General features: G+C 41.8%; 1 protein-coding gene across 2 annotated transcripts; it reads right to left on the bottom strand.

Annotated features, from left to right (window-relative positions):
- Positions 1-393: 393 nt before the first annotated feature.
- LOC147491743 (uncharacterized) lies at positions 394-12332 on the bottom strand. 2 transcript variants are annotated; one of them, XM_086566498.1, is made up of 5 exons: positions 11910-12332; positions 11721-11805; positions 11601-11637; positions 11384-11490; positions 394-484 (listed from the first exon to the last, which is right to left on the bottom strand). In XM_086566498.1, exons 1-5 carry the CDS (start codon positions 11937-11939, stop codon positions 453-455), a joined length of 291 nt encoding a protein of 96 aa, XP_086422624.1. In that variant the 5' UTR covers positions 11940-12332; the 3' UTR covers positions 394-452. The 2 variants fall into 2 exon arrangements, with proteins under 2 accessions (XP_086422624.1, XP_086422623.1); XM_086566497.1 differs by having other exon boundaries at positions 11601-11664; positions 11910-12300.
- Positions 12333-14074: the final 1742 nt, after the last annotated feature.

The following is a 14074-nucleotide window of genomic DNA, read 5'->3' as shown; positions in this document are numbered from 1 at the left end:
GAATATGCCATTTTGGAGCCAAGTTTGGAAACCCTGGATTATGGGCTCATTAAGGACGTGTAGGGCTTGATTTTTGCCCTAATCCATCTGAAATATCCAAAACCAAGGGCCAAGATCGCACTCCTTTATCCCACCTCTTGAATCAAGGGCCAAATTTAAGAGGTGCAACCAAAAAGATATCAAGCCATTGGATTTTTTCTTCATCAATACTCAGCCATTGGATCAAACTCATTACCATATTTGAATCCATCCCAAAAAGCTATAAATATGGGTCTCATTCACCCATAAAAAATAATCTAGAGCAAGCTAGAGCTAGGAATTCGGAGTTAATAATCTGGACCTAGTTATTCAGAGCTAATAGCTTCTTTTCTTCTTGTTGTTCTTCATTTTTCTTTCTAGTTCTTCATTTTAGCCTTCTTTTCTTCTCGCCGATCTTGAGTAGAAACTTCTTTTCACCAAAAGTTGCTTTTTTTCCTCAAATCACCTGTTTCAATCAAAAATCACAGTTGTCAATTCAAGATCAAGTTTATCATCAATCAATCAATCAATCTACAATCAAGTATGAGGCAATATTCCAAATCGGTGACATCTTTCCTTTTCCTTTTATTTCCTTTTAGCATTGCATATTAGGTTATTTTTTTTTTTAAGTTTTATTATAGCATATAGTTATTAGTTTTAATCCAACTTGGTAGATTAATTTTTCAAGCTTTCTTCGTTTGCCTATCTTAACACGTTACACCTTAATAGAAGTAAGGCTGGTTTTACTGAGGCGATTGTGGGTGCCTAACACCTTCCCACATCGTATCCTTGACTCCGAACCCAATAATCATCTAGTTTCGAGGGTTAGTCCTTCACATAGGTTTTACTCAACTTTTCCTTAATAAAGTTAGTGGCTCTAAAAGCAATTGCATAGACTTAGGTACACATTTTTTGTGCTTACAGCTTTTGGCGACTACTGGGAAATCCCTAGAGAGTCGGACTTACATTTTCTTTGAGGTGTTTCGGTTAAGATAGAAAGAAGAAGGCTTATCCGTGGCTAGTTGGAATAGAAGACCGTGGTTAAGGTTATCTCGTGCAACCATTAACTCATCGATTCAAATGGAGAATCTACCGCACGGTTCTTCTCAAGAGTTATCACTGCCACCTATACCTTCATCATCGGATGTATGTGCCACAAGGAAGTTCTCCACCAAAGACACCCCATCCGAGGGACAAATTTTATCGGTGAACATTCGAGGTCCACATACAAGTAATTCGGTGAATCGTCAATCCCTACCGGTCAAGAGGAATTGATGGAGAAGGCGATGGAAAAGATGTTTCTCAAGATGATGTCAAAATTTGCAATAACTCCAAGTCCGGGTCAACCACAACAACGGGTATCACACTTACCCCCATGGTTAGTCCTAACCCTACCATTCTACCAACCTCATTACCCACTCCATATCGTACATAGATCAACCCAATTGCATGTTCCTATGTCAACCCATACTCCGATCCCAATGTTTTCCTCGGGGATAACACAACCTACATGCCTCAACCATCCACTCATCAAACTTTTCAAAGCCCTAACCAAATCCCAACTACAACCGTGATGTCCAACCCATTTATGTTACCAACCCCAACCTATTTTCCACAAACTCCACAACGGCATTCTACACCTAACCCACAATACCAAGCACAAAACCCAATCCAACCACCGGTTGACTTCAGAATGGAGGAGATTAAGAAATTGAAAGAAGCAATGACCAAGATGAAAGGTGAACACGGACCTTGATAATCTCAGGTCCATATCCACGATCGAGGAGTACCACATGGATTCAATTTCCAAAGATGGAGCGATATGAGGGAACCGGTCATCCCAAAGGCCCACATTCAGATGTATGCAAGTTATCTACAACCGATGGGAATTGGGCGGAACTAATGGTTCAACTATTCCAGAGGAGTCTTAAGGGTGCGACTTACTTGAGTGGATGAATCTTCAAAGCTAAAAAATCAAGACTTGGCCTGAACTGGCGGTAAATGCTTTAAGCAGAGCTCACTTTCTTACAACACCGACATCCAAATGGGCGAAGGCAACTCAAGCTTTGAAGCAAGGTCGAATGAAAGTTTTTACAGAGTACATTACAAGATGGAGGAGAAAAGCGCCCAAATCATTGATAGGCCCGTGGAGCGAGAGCAAATTAGGATGGTTATGAAGAGTTTGAACCAAGAGTATGCAACCGGGCTAAGTGCTAGTTATCATCCGACATATCAAGCCTTAGTTCATTTGGATCACAAATAGAAGATGGGTTATCATCCGCAATATTTCTCCCATTTCTCAATGTCATAGGATCTAACCAAAGCAAAGAAGAAGAAACCTCCCATCGTAATGGTGAACAACAAAGAAGCCATGTGGTTGCTGCACAAGTTCAACCTCAACCACATACATAAAATTCGGTCGGAGGTGACAACTCATCCTTTTTCCCATCAAGTCGGTTTCCACTCCAAGACAAAGAAGGCGGGGTTTTCCGGTGCGAGGCAGATTCCGCGAATGGGTTTCCATTACAAGTTGTATTGAAGGCTTTAGTCCAACAGGTTTGATTACGTTAATCGGAGGCCTCCTCCAAATCGGTGCCGTTCGGTATGACTCTTCAAAACATTGTGACTTCCATCAGGCCCGTGTCACACGACGGAGAGGTGCATGCTCCTTAAACATCTTATCCAAAACTTAATTGATGAGGGTAAGATAGATGCGCCCGATCTCGGCACTCCCAATATATCGACAAATCCACTACCAATGCATAATGGAAGAGTTAATACTTTGGAAGCCGTCAAGAAGGATCCGCGATCATTCATCATTCGATCGACGCATTGCATATCCAATGTTAACACTACAAGGCTGTTAATCTTCAAGATGCAAATAAGATGCATGGAGCAAACAAAGCCTAGAGGTATCCAATTAAATGAGGTGGTAGCACCATTTCTTCATACTCCCACAGATTCAAAAGCCATTCAAGTTGACTAGAGAGCACCGGAATCCTTTATGATCGAGGCCCATTACAAAATGGGTAGATCCTTTGAATACATCTCAATCTACGGCGATCACGAGTGGGGTCGAATCCCTCAAGGACCCATGATTCGCCAATCCAACTTCGGCCCAAGCGGTGATCCAAACTCGATCCACAATCCCAAAGGTCCATTCAGCCGGCCAAGAGTCACGCGATACCGAGGAGGTTCTAGGGAAGAAATTAATCGAGCCCGAGAAAAGTACGATGACTCAACAATCTCACTACATCGGTTGAAGCAATTAGAACCTAGTTTGGCGGAGGAATGTGTTGAGACTCATGGTTTGACAAGAGGAGGAAGGATATACAAGCCACCACACTTACCGGAAGGATCGGTCTTGGCTAAACAACCGACCCACCCACGATTCTTGAACCGGAAAAAGGGGAGGGTAATGAAGTAATCCAACAATTGCGAAAACCAAGTCCAATATTTTCCATACGGGCTTACTCATGGCGTCACCCCAACATAGGCAAGCAGTTCTTCAAACCTTGAACCAAGCTCATGTTCCGCCTTCCATCCGGCCCGACGATTTGGCGTGCACCATCGCTTCCCCGGGAAGACAAACTCCATAGCATTTTCGATGATGATCCGACCCCGGATGGTATAACCCACACCTAAAGCATTGACTATTACGGTGCATTGTAACAACCATAAAGTACCATTTGTACTAATTGACAATGGATCCGGTTTGAATATCTGATCAATTCTCACAAAAGCCATTGGAATCATGCCGAAGACTTCACTTTCACTAAGGATCTGACCAGGAAGCAGTTCATGGGTTTGATAATCAAAGAAGAGAAGTCCTCGGCGAAGTTTACAACCGGCGCCCAAATAGGTCGACACGCTTCAAAGTCACATTCTTGGCTATGGACGCCGAGGCTATTACAATTTCCTTTTAAGCAGACCATGGCTACACCGGTGCAATTCCCTCTACACTTCACGAGAAAGCTTAAGTTCTTATGGCAAGGGAAGATTATCTGCATCGCGGTGATTCGATGATTTGGATTCTTGAGGAAAGAGCATAAGGTAATACCAATGATTGAAGAAAAGTGTAACTACATCGAGGAACCATTAGGGATTGTGGAGTTTAGGGAACCCGACAAGGAGAAGCTCCCTACCCCATTTTGCAATGGAAATCCTAAGACGACTCAGTTGTTCCGTGAGCAGAACTATTTTCCAGGACTTGGGTTGGGAAAAAACCAAAACGGCATTTTAGAACCACTGCAGATTCCTAGTCAAGATGATCGAAAAGGGCTAGGTTATACTGAGGAGGTTGTGGAAGGACTGGCAGAATTATTTATCGATTCTAATGCCACGGTGAATTATCTCAGATTGGCTCTACCGATCTAGGGGCGTAGATCGAGGCTATTATTGATTCCAATATTTTGGGGGCTTAAGACGACGACCTAGATCCAAACTCGGGTTACTATTTGAGCGGATGTTAATTCCTATTCAGATATCGCCAACTTAGGTTGGATCATGAGGCTAGACGGTTTAATTGGATAAATGAGGTTGGATCGACATCCTCCTCGCCGTATGGACTATACTCCATCTTTACTTTGGCGATTCCCGGGTTAGATCTTGACCCGAGATCGAGACCTGCCACTCCTTATCATGTCAGTTGGACCCCTAAGACCATACTTGATTTGGATGATTTGTTGAATATGGAATCTATTATTGACCCGACCAAAGGAATGTTGAGAACATGCCACTTTCTCGATTCCCGCACGCAATATGAAATTTGGGGAAAGGTTTCTAGATAGTACAGATGACTCAACAATCTCACTACATCAGTCGAAGCAATTAGAACCTAGTTTGGCGGAGGAATGTGTTGAGACTCACGGTTTGACAAGAGGAGGAAGGATATACAAGCCACCACACTTACAGAAGGATCAGGTCTTGGCCCAACAGCCTGACCCACCCACAGTTACTGAACCGGAAAAACAGGAGGGTAATGAAGTAATCCAACAATTGCAGAAAACCAAGTCCAATATTTCCATATGGGGCTTACTCATGGCGTCACCCCAACATAGGCAAGCAGTTCTTCAAACCTTGAACCAAGCTCATGTTCCAGCTTCCATCCAGCCGAACGATTTGGCGCGTACCATCGCTTCCCTCAGGAAGACAAACTCCATAGCATTTTCTGATGATGATCTGACCCCAGATGGTATAACCCACACGAAAGCATTGACTATTACGGTGCATTGTAACAACCATAAAGTACCATTTGTACTAATTGACAATGGATCCGGTTTGAATATCTGCCCAGTCAATTCTGCGAAAGCCATTGGAATCATGCCAGAAGACTTCACTTTCACTAAGGATACAGCCAGAGCAGTTCATGGGTTTGATAATCAAAGAAGAGAAGTCCTTGGCGAGTTTACAACCGACGTCCAAATAGGTCCAGTCACGTTCAAAGTCACATTCTTGGCTATGGACATCGAGGCTAATTACAATTTCCTTTTGGGCAGACCATGGCTACACCAGGCCGGTGCAATTCCCTCTACACTTCACAGAAAGCTTAAGTTCTTATGGCAAGGGAAGATTATCTGCATCACTGGTGATTCGATGATTTTGGATTCTTCGTAAAGAGCATAAGGTAATACCAATGATTGAAGAAAAGTGTAACTACACCGAGGAACCATTAGTGGATTGTGAGTTTAGGGAACCGGCCGACAGAGAAGCTCCCTACCCCATTTTGCAATGGAAATCCCAAGACGACTCAGTTGTTCCGTGAGCAGAACTATTTTCCAGGACTTGGGTTGGGAAAAAACCAAAACGGCATTTTAGAACCACTGCAGATTCCTAGTCAAGATGATCGAAAAGGGCTAGGTTATACTGAGGAGGTTGTGGAAGGACTGGCAGAATTATTTATCGATTCTAATGCCACGGTGAATTATCTCAGATTGGCTCTACCTGATCTAGGGGCAGAGATTGAGGCTATTATTGATTCCAATATATTTTGGGGCGAAGACGACGACCTAGATCCAAACTCAGAAGTTACTATTTCAGAGCCAGATGTTAATTCCTATTCAGGATATCGCCAACTTAGGTTGGATCATGAGGCTAGACAGTTTAATTGGATAAATGAGGTTGGATCGACATCCTCCTCGTCAGGTATGGACTATACTCCATCTTTTACTTTGGCCAGTTCCCCCGGGTTAGATACTGACCCAGGAGACGAGACTGTCACTCCTTATCATGTCCAGTTGGACCCTAAGACCATACTTGATTTGGATGATTTGTTGAATATGGAATCTATTATTGACCCAGCTCCAGTGAATGTTGAGAACATGCCACTTTCTCGATTCCCCTGCATTGGTAATATGAAATTTGGGAAAGGTTTCTAGATAATGTTAGTTTCTTGATGAGGATCCAATCCTTGACGGACACTATGATGATTGGGGAACCCAAAATATCCATGACCGATCCGGTCCCCTCACCAACATAGTCCTCTTTTGAGCCTTCTGATGAATCCGATATGGCCCAAAAAAAGCCCGTGGAGACTTTCTCTGTTTCAACCCATGTATATAATCATATTTCAAAAATCCAAAAATTCAAATATTTCAAAAAATCCAAAAAATTCAAAATATTTCAAAAATCCAAAAATTCAAATATTTTAAAAATCCAAAAAATCAAAAAAAGTTTTAAACTCCCGCAGATTTGATTTACCCCTTGCCTTAGGGCAAGATGATTGGATGATTTGCAGGTTATGACCCTTTTCCTCGACGATGAAGAAGAAATGGACAATGAAGTTGCCGAGTCCATTCTTCCTCACGAACATTATGAAGACCGATCGACGCCACTCATTGAGAAAACAGACAATTAATCTTAGCACCACAGAAGAACCACGCGATGTGAAGATTGGTACAACTCTAACCCTCTCTGAGCGCAGAAACCTGATTGAATTGCTAAAGGAATACAAAGACGTGTTTGCTTGGTCCTATGATGATATGCCGGGGCTGGACACCAATATAGTAGTTCACAAGTTGCCACTATCTCCAGAAAAGAAACCGGTTAAGCAGAAACTGAGGAGGCTTAGACCGGAATGGATGCTGAAGATTAGAGAGGAAGTAATCAAGCAATACAATGCTGGTTTTCTGATGGTAACTCACTATCCTACTTGGTTGGCTAACATCGTCCCACTCACCAAGAAAGATGGTCGAGTAAGGATGTGCGTCGACAGAGATCTTAATAAGGCAAGCCCGGGATGACTTCCGCTGCCTAGCATTGATATCTTTGGGTAGATAACACTTCCGTCATGAACTATTATCATTCATGGACGGATTCTCCGATATAACCAAATCAAGATGGCGTAAGAAGACGAGAGAAGACCTCGCTTATCACCCCATGGGGACCTTTTGCTACAAAGTTATGCCATTTGGTTTGAAGAACGCGGGAGCTACGTACCAAGGGCCATGACGCTTTACTCCAATTACATGATGCATGTGGAAGTAGAGGTGTATGTGGATGATATGATTGTTAAGTCATGGAGTCGAGATGACCACTATGTGAATCAAGAAGTTGTTTGAACGGCCAGAAGTTCAAGTTAAACTTAAATCCTCGAAGTGTGTTTTGGAGCCACGTCCGAAAGTTGCTTGGTTTCATGGTTAGCAAAAGGGGCATTGAAGTTGATCGTTAAGGTCAAAGCCATTGTGGAAATGCCCGACCCGCCACGGAGAAGGAAGTCGAGGATTCTTAGGGCTTACTTCCGATTATATCAGCAGATTCATTGCACGACTCCGCCTACCATTTGTGAGCCTATCTTCAAAAAGTTGCTAAGGAAGGGTCAACCTAAGGAATGGAATGAGGAGGTCAAAGGGCCTTCGACAAGATTAAGCAATATTTGTTGAAGCCGCCGGTACTTGTTCCCCCCGACCCACGGCAAACCATTGTTACTTTACATCTCCGCGACGAAACTTCTATGGGAGCGAAGCTTGGACAACATGATCGGACGTAGAGTTGAAGCGAAGCTATTTACTATTTGAGCAAGTGTCTTCACAAGTCACGAAGCAAACTACACTCCTATTGAGAAGACATGTCCGGCACTAGTCCGGGGCAACACAACGCCTTAGACACTACATGCTTGCATATTCAGTTTTGTTATTATCAAGGATAGATCCGCTCCAAGTACCATGGAGAAGCCTATGATCACCGGGCCGAACCTCACGTTGGCACCGCTTTTGGCGAGTTCGAGATTACGTATGTCACCACGTAAATCTATCAAGGAAAGGCATTGGCAGATCACCTAGCAAAGACACCCTTTGCCGGATTATCACCGCCAGACCGAAGTTCCCGTGATGAGTATATTCTAGCGGTCGAGCCGCATTAACGGAATTGGTAGAACCCGCGGGGACTCTATATTTTGATGGTGCTATGAATCAATCCGAAAATGGAGTAAGGCGTTCTTATCTCCCCGAGAACGCATGCCTTTGTTTTCTATCGACTTCGAGTTTGAGTGCACCAATAATATGGCGTAGTATGAGGCTTGTATTCTTTGGTCTTCGAAATGCGACACTACGTATCGTATAAAGGAGATTGATGTTTTGGAGACTCCTTGCTAATTATCAGCCGATCACGAAGAATGGAAAGTTAAGCATGCCAACCTCCTTCCTTATCACAAGTGCTTGAGAAGAACCGGTTGGCGAAGTTTGACCAGATATTTCACTCACCTTCGGGCGGAAAGGCAATAGCTTTGCCGATGCTTTGGCTACTTTAGCCTCTATGCTCAAGATTCCTGGGTGAAACGTTTAGGCCCATCGAGATTATATCTCAAAGAGAGCCGGCTTTTATTGCTTTGCTATTGATATAAGCGGTGAAGTCCTCGATGGAGAGTCGTGGTACCGCGACATTCGTGGAGTATCTTCAAAGATCAACGACTTCCTAATGGTCCGACTAAAAGAGAACGACGATCACTTCGGCTTTTAGCTTCGCCGCTTTATCATATGTGGAGATGTTCTATACAAGAGATCGTGACGACGGATTTTACTCGGATGCTTGAATGAGAATGAAGCCCGGACAGCCGCATGACCGAAATACATGAAGGAATTTGTGGCCCCACATGAGTGGGCACATGTTAGCTAAGAAGATCATGAGATCGATACTATTGACAACTATGGAGACAGATTGTTGCAAGTGCGTTAGAAAGTGTCATAAGTGTCGATTCACGGAATTTGATGCGCCGCGTACCGCCGAAGTTAAACCCATTTTCTCGCGCCTTGGCCCTTCTCCTCGCTTGGGGGCTCGATGTCATTGGCAAGTTAAATCCTTCAAAGATCCAACGGACACGGCTTTGTCCTTGTTGCCATTGATTACTTCACTAAATGGGTCGGCTATATCTTTAAGTAGTGTTCACGGCATTGAATGTGGCGAAGTTCTTTACGCGACCAACATTATTTGCGGTATGGGATACCGCATGAGGTTATCACCGATAATGGTACATGCTTCCGCGGGGAAGGAGTTTAATGCTTTATCGCAGCAGTTCAAAATTCGGCGACATTTGTCTTCACCCTACGCACCTCGGACTAATGGGGCAATTGAAGCGGCAAACAAGACACTTGTCGATTTGTAGAAGATGATTGAGACATACAAAGATCGCATGAGAAGTTACCATATGCACTATGGGCTTATCGAACTTCGCCAGATGCCACCACAGGTCTACTCCCCATGCACTAGTCTATGGAATGGAGGCGTTTGCCGGCCAAGTAGAAATGCCTACTCTACGGTTTTGCGGGGAGGGTGCCGGTTTAGAGGAGGAATGGATCCAAGTCGAGTGGAATCTTTGAACCTAATCACAAGCGACTTAAAGCTACAGCTCATTACGACGAGCTTACCCGAAAAGATCGCCCGAGCATTTAATAAGAAAGTTCGTCCGAGATTTGAAGGAAGCGGTATTTGGTCCCTCGAAAGAAATTAGGCCTAAACATCCGCGGACCCACGAGGGAAGTTCGCACCTAATTGGGAGGGGCCTTCATTATTAAGAAGATTCTACTTGAAAGCCGGTGATCCTCAATTGATCTTGACGGTGTTGAAGTTCTCCAATCCTACCAATGCCGACCAGGTTAAAGAGGTACTTTTCGCGGACCCAACCTTGTTTTTTGGAGACAAAGAGTATAGTGGAAATCTTAGAGAAATGATGGGACCAGCCCTTTTTCCCGATATATTAGCCTAAAAAGCCCACCCAATGTCGATATGTTTCCTCTAGAAGCCATTTTGAGCCTTGGCCTTTTCTTTCATCCCACGATTTGACCTATGTCCTTTAGGAAACCAGTTTTACCCTTAGCCTACCCATAGATACCCCAATCCCATTTTATAGAACTTGTCATGATCGAAAATCATTTTCATCACCAATTATTGATCGTTAAGTATCTACTATGGTCCCAATCTACAATATGCTATGATTACCCCAATTTACCCCAAGAGAAGCCGGAAAAAAAAAAATGCAAAAAAAAAAAAAAATCATGCAGTACAAATCAATTCAAAGGGCGGTTCATAGGAAGTTTAGGATACTTTATCATTTTCTTTTCGTGACAAGTTCTACCCTAAATTCAAAAAAAAAAAAAAAAAAAAAAAAAAAAATCCTTATTCTTTTAACCCACTACCTAAGCCTACATTATAGTCCCATGCAAGTCCGCTCTTGATCTTTAGATCCACTATGTCTCCTAGTTGAGAAAGGTTCAAGGTTAAAAAAAAAAAAAAAAAAAAAAAAAAAAAAAAAAAAAAAAAAAAAAAAATTGGAAGATACACCAATACAGTGTGATCCATTCAGAGGTTATCAAGGCCAGAAGGGATGTTTTCGAAAGTGTCTCTAAGAAGTTGTCCTACGCGTACTTTATGATCATTGTGAGTGGTGGAAAGGATTTATGTTTGGTTTTCAGCATATAGTGGAGATCATGCAATCAGATAGGGAAAAGGGTGGTGTGTGCTTACTACTTTTGGTGCTAAGATTAATCGTACTCCTATCCTGAGGTCGTTCTCGTGAGGACCTTCTTGTCGGTAACTCGTTCCCCCACCTTCACTTGTTATTCAATCATTTGTGGTATTTTTTGTTCCGCATGGATAAAAAAATGTTTTGTTTTTACATTGTTTTCAAAAAAAATTTGTTTTTCGAAAACTTGGTTTGCTTTGGATGGCTTATGATGAAAAATCTAGGATGACACCACAAGCATATAGAAAATTCTCGGGGCCAATATTCCTAACTAAACCATGTACTTTTTATACTAACATTGTATACAAATAATTTGGTTCATACATGCATCATCATCTAACCACTCACGCATATTCCACTAATAACATAGTTGTATTATAGTTTTATGTATATCATGTATATTGTACTAACTTGTCATGGAGAGAAATAATGCCCGTGCATATTCTTTGCCAAGAATTTGTTTTTCTAGTCTCACAGGTTGTGCAACAAAATTCAAAGACGCGAGATTGAAGGTAAAGCTGCCAAGTATGGATAAGGTAAGTGAGATTCCATTATATGTTACCCAAAAAAAAAAAAAAAAAAAAAAAAAAAAATCACTGTTAGTTCGAAAAGAAAAAAAATGTGTTACCATAGCATGTCGTGGTCTGGACGGTGTGGCGCTTCGCCTGCTTCGGCACCATCACTTCTTTCTCCTTGACGTTTGCAAGTTAAAAAAAAAAAAAAAAAAAGGGTTAAAAGTTTGGCTTACCACGCGTGGTGCGGCAGTACTCCTCAAGCGTCGGCTTGCTGGACGCACAGGTATGATTTCCTCCTCCCTCTTTGTATATATCGAACTGACAAGGTTTTGCATGTAAGTTTTAATTAGTGTTTGATCTTACTAAAAAAAAAAAAAAAAAAACTGTACTGGCTTACCGAATTTGCAACTGTACTGGCTTACCGAATTTGCATGACGTTCTGTGGTTGCCATATTCTCTATTGATGGACGTAGGCTAAGGTACGCCTCTCTCTTCTTTTGTCTGTTTATATAGTCTTGTGTTTTAGACCGCCTCACATGGCTCCTAAGGAAAGCATGAATGTTAAATAGGCATCTTTTTTTAATTAGAAGTGGGTTATTTGCTAAAAGACAAAAGTGTTTGAATTGTCAAAGATTCCTTTCTAATAAAATAAAAGATCTGATTTCTTAAGACTTTCGGTGCAACCACCAAACAGTAGGAAGGTCGGTAACCTTTTGGACCTGGTTCGTCTGTTTTGGGTCTGCTTGACCCGGTTTTACCCATTCAACCCGGTTAGACCATGTTGACCCAGTTTTGACCGGCTTTCACCAGTTGACCCGGTTTTGACCGGCTTTCACCTGTTAGACCCGGTTTTCACCAGTTGACCCGGTTTTGACCGGTTTTCACCAATTGACCAAGTTTGACCAAAAAAAAAAAAAAAAAAACTTTTCAAAATAAAAAAAAATGATGAATATTAGTACCATGGGGTTCTACCTCCAAGATGAGAAAATATTCATCAAGTTTTGTTTTCACCATCGCACTATTAGCAACCACTTGATCATTAATATCATTTCGGAACTCCATTCATGCCAACATTAAAATTGTTCATGGCGAACAATGTCGATTTTACCGACAAATTTCACGGATGGATCGGCTGAACTCATAGTGACAAATTTTTTCCAACCCAAGATATCTTGAACGTAATTGATTGATTGATTGATTGAACTTGAATATCATCATCCCCAAAGATCCATCTTTCATCTCCAAAGACATCTCTTATCTTCCCTAAAGAAATAGTTGTTCATGCGGCTTCGGCCCATCTTCTTTAGAATCTCCTATCCCCAGTGGATCTTCTTTGCTTTCCCCCGTGAGTCTTTCCTTTCGTCAGTGTTTGGTTATCACCATTATATGAGAATCTTTAATCCAAGTCAAAATCATGAATGAATTGATCTATCCATTTAATTTCACCAGTTTTCCAAAATGAATTTGAAAATATTAGATTTTAAAAAAAAATTTGCCCCTTAATTTCAAAAAAGTTGTTCATCATTTTCAGAAAATATTTTTCAATCAACCAATATCATGTTACGCGGTGTAAGTCCGTCCGATGCTTCCGCTAGCATTGATATTTTGTCTTGTGGTATAAGTCCGTCCGATGCTTCCACAGATAATCCAGTTGCCATGTTGCGTGGTATAAGTCCGTTCGATGCATCCACCAACATTCAATCAGTTTTAAGCCCTCACAAACAACTTGAAAAAAAATCAAGGATTTCAAATATCTAGGGAAAAGCCCTATTTCAAAAATATTTTTCAAAATGAATTTTCAAAAATTGTATGAGATCTTTTGGTTTGGAGCTTGGCAAAATGTTTTGTCTCCATGGCTTTTGCCGCTTCAGTTGCAAGCAACCTCCTCCAAAGAAAAGCAACCCAGAGACACCCCATTTTTGCACCTCGTGCATAATTCATTCACGATTTTGCCTTGAATTAAATTTGATCATATAAGGTGATTTGCTTTCTGTGAGTCTTCATTTCTATATCAAACTTCTTTCTTTTCATCTTCTTTTTAAATAGTCTTTAGACTCTCCTCATCATGTTCTAGCTATGGCTGAAGTTTCTCATTTTCTCGAGTTTTGAGTTGAAAATGACCAAAATGCCCCTCAGAACCCTTTGGAGCCCAAATCTCGTTTTTTCCACTCTTTCTTTGGATGAGATTATTTCATATTTGAATTCCCCTTGAAAAATCCTTTGAAATGAGTACAAGCTTGCCTAGGTTCCTTTTGGATTTTGGAAACCCTAATCTTGCCATATCCCGTTTCAGCCCGTTGTTCACACTGTTGAGTGCAACGTTTTTTTTTGGAGTAAGATTTCGACCCAAGGGTATTTTTAAGAGTTCATGGACCTTCCTAATGGATTAGTTAACAATTTTTGTGAAGAAGAGTTTGCCTAATTTTGACCCAGTCAAAGGGAATTTGCAGTATTTGAAAATATGGTCAAAGTGGGCCTTTTTGTGGATTTTGGACCCGTGCTCATGGACTGTGGATCCAGCTCGAGTTGGACCTTTTTATTAGGGTTTATAGCCCATTTTCAAGCCTCCAAAAACCTAGAGAACCTT

The sequence above is a fragment of the Coptis chinensis genome, chromosome 6, assembly GCF_015680905.1.
Source record: "Coptis chinensis isolate HL-2020 chromosome 6, ASM1568090v1, whole genome shotgun sequence".
NCBI classification, from domain to species: Eukaryota; Viridiplantae; Streptophyta; class Magnoliopsida; order Ranunculales; family Ranunculaceae; genus Coptis; species Coptis chinensis.
The sequence above is the reverse complement of the archived record's forward strand: the minus strand, read 5'-3'. Positions and strand labels throughout refer to the sequence as shown.

Bases quoted from the DNA above. Each gene is read 5' to 3' on its own strand.
- LOC147491743 (XM_086566497.1), bottom strand. From the start codon at position 11,939: ATGGCAACCACAGAACGTCATGCAAATTCG. The intron at 11,665-11,720 runs GTAAGCCAAACT...GCAAACGTCAAG, and splicing joins GTACTGCCGCACCACGCGTG to GAGAAAGAAGTGATGGTGCC. The intron at 485-11,383 runs GTTAGTACAATA...TGATTGAAACAG, and splicing joins ATTATTTCTCTCCATGACAA to GTGATTTGAGGAAAAAAAGC.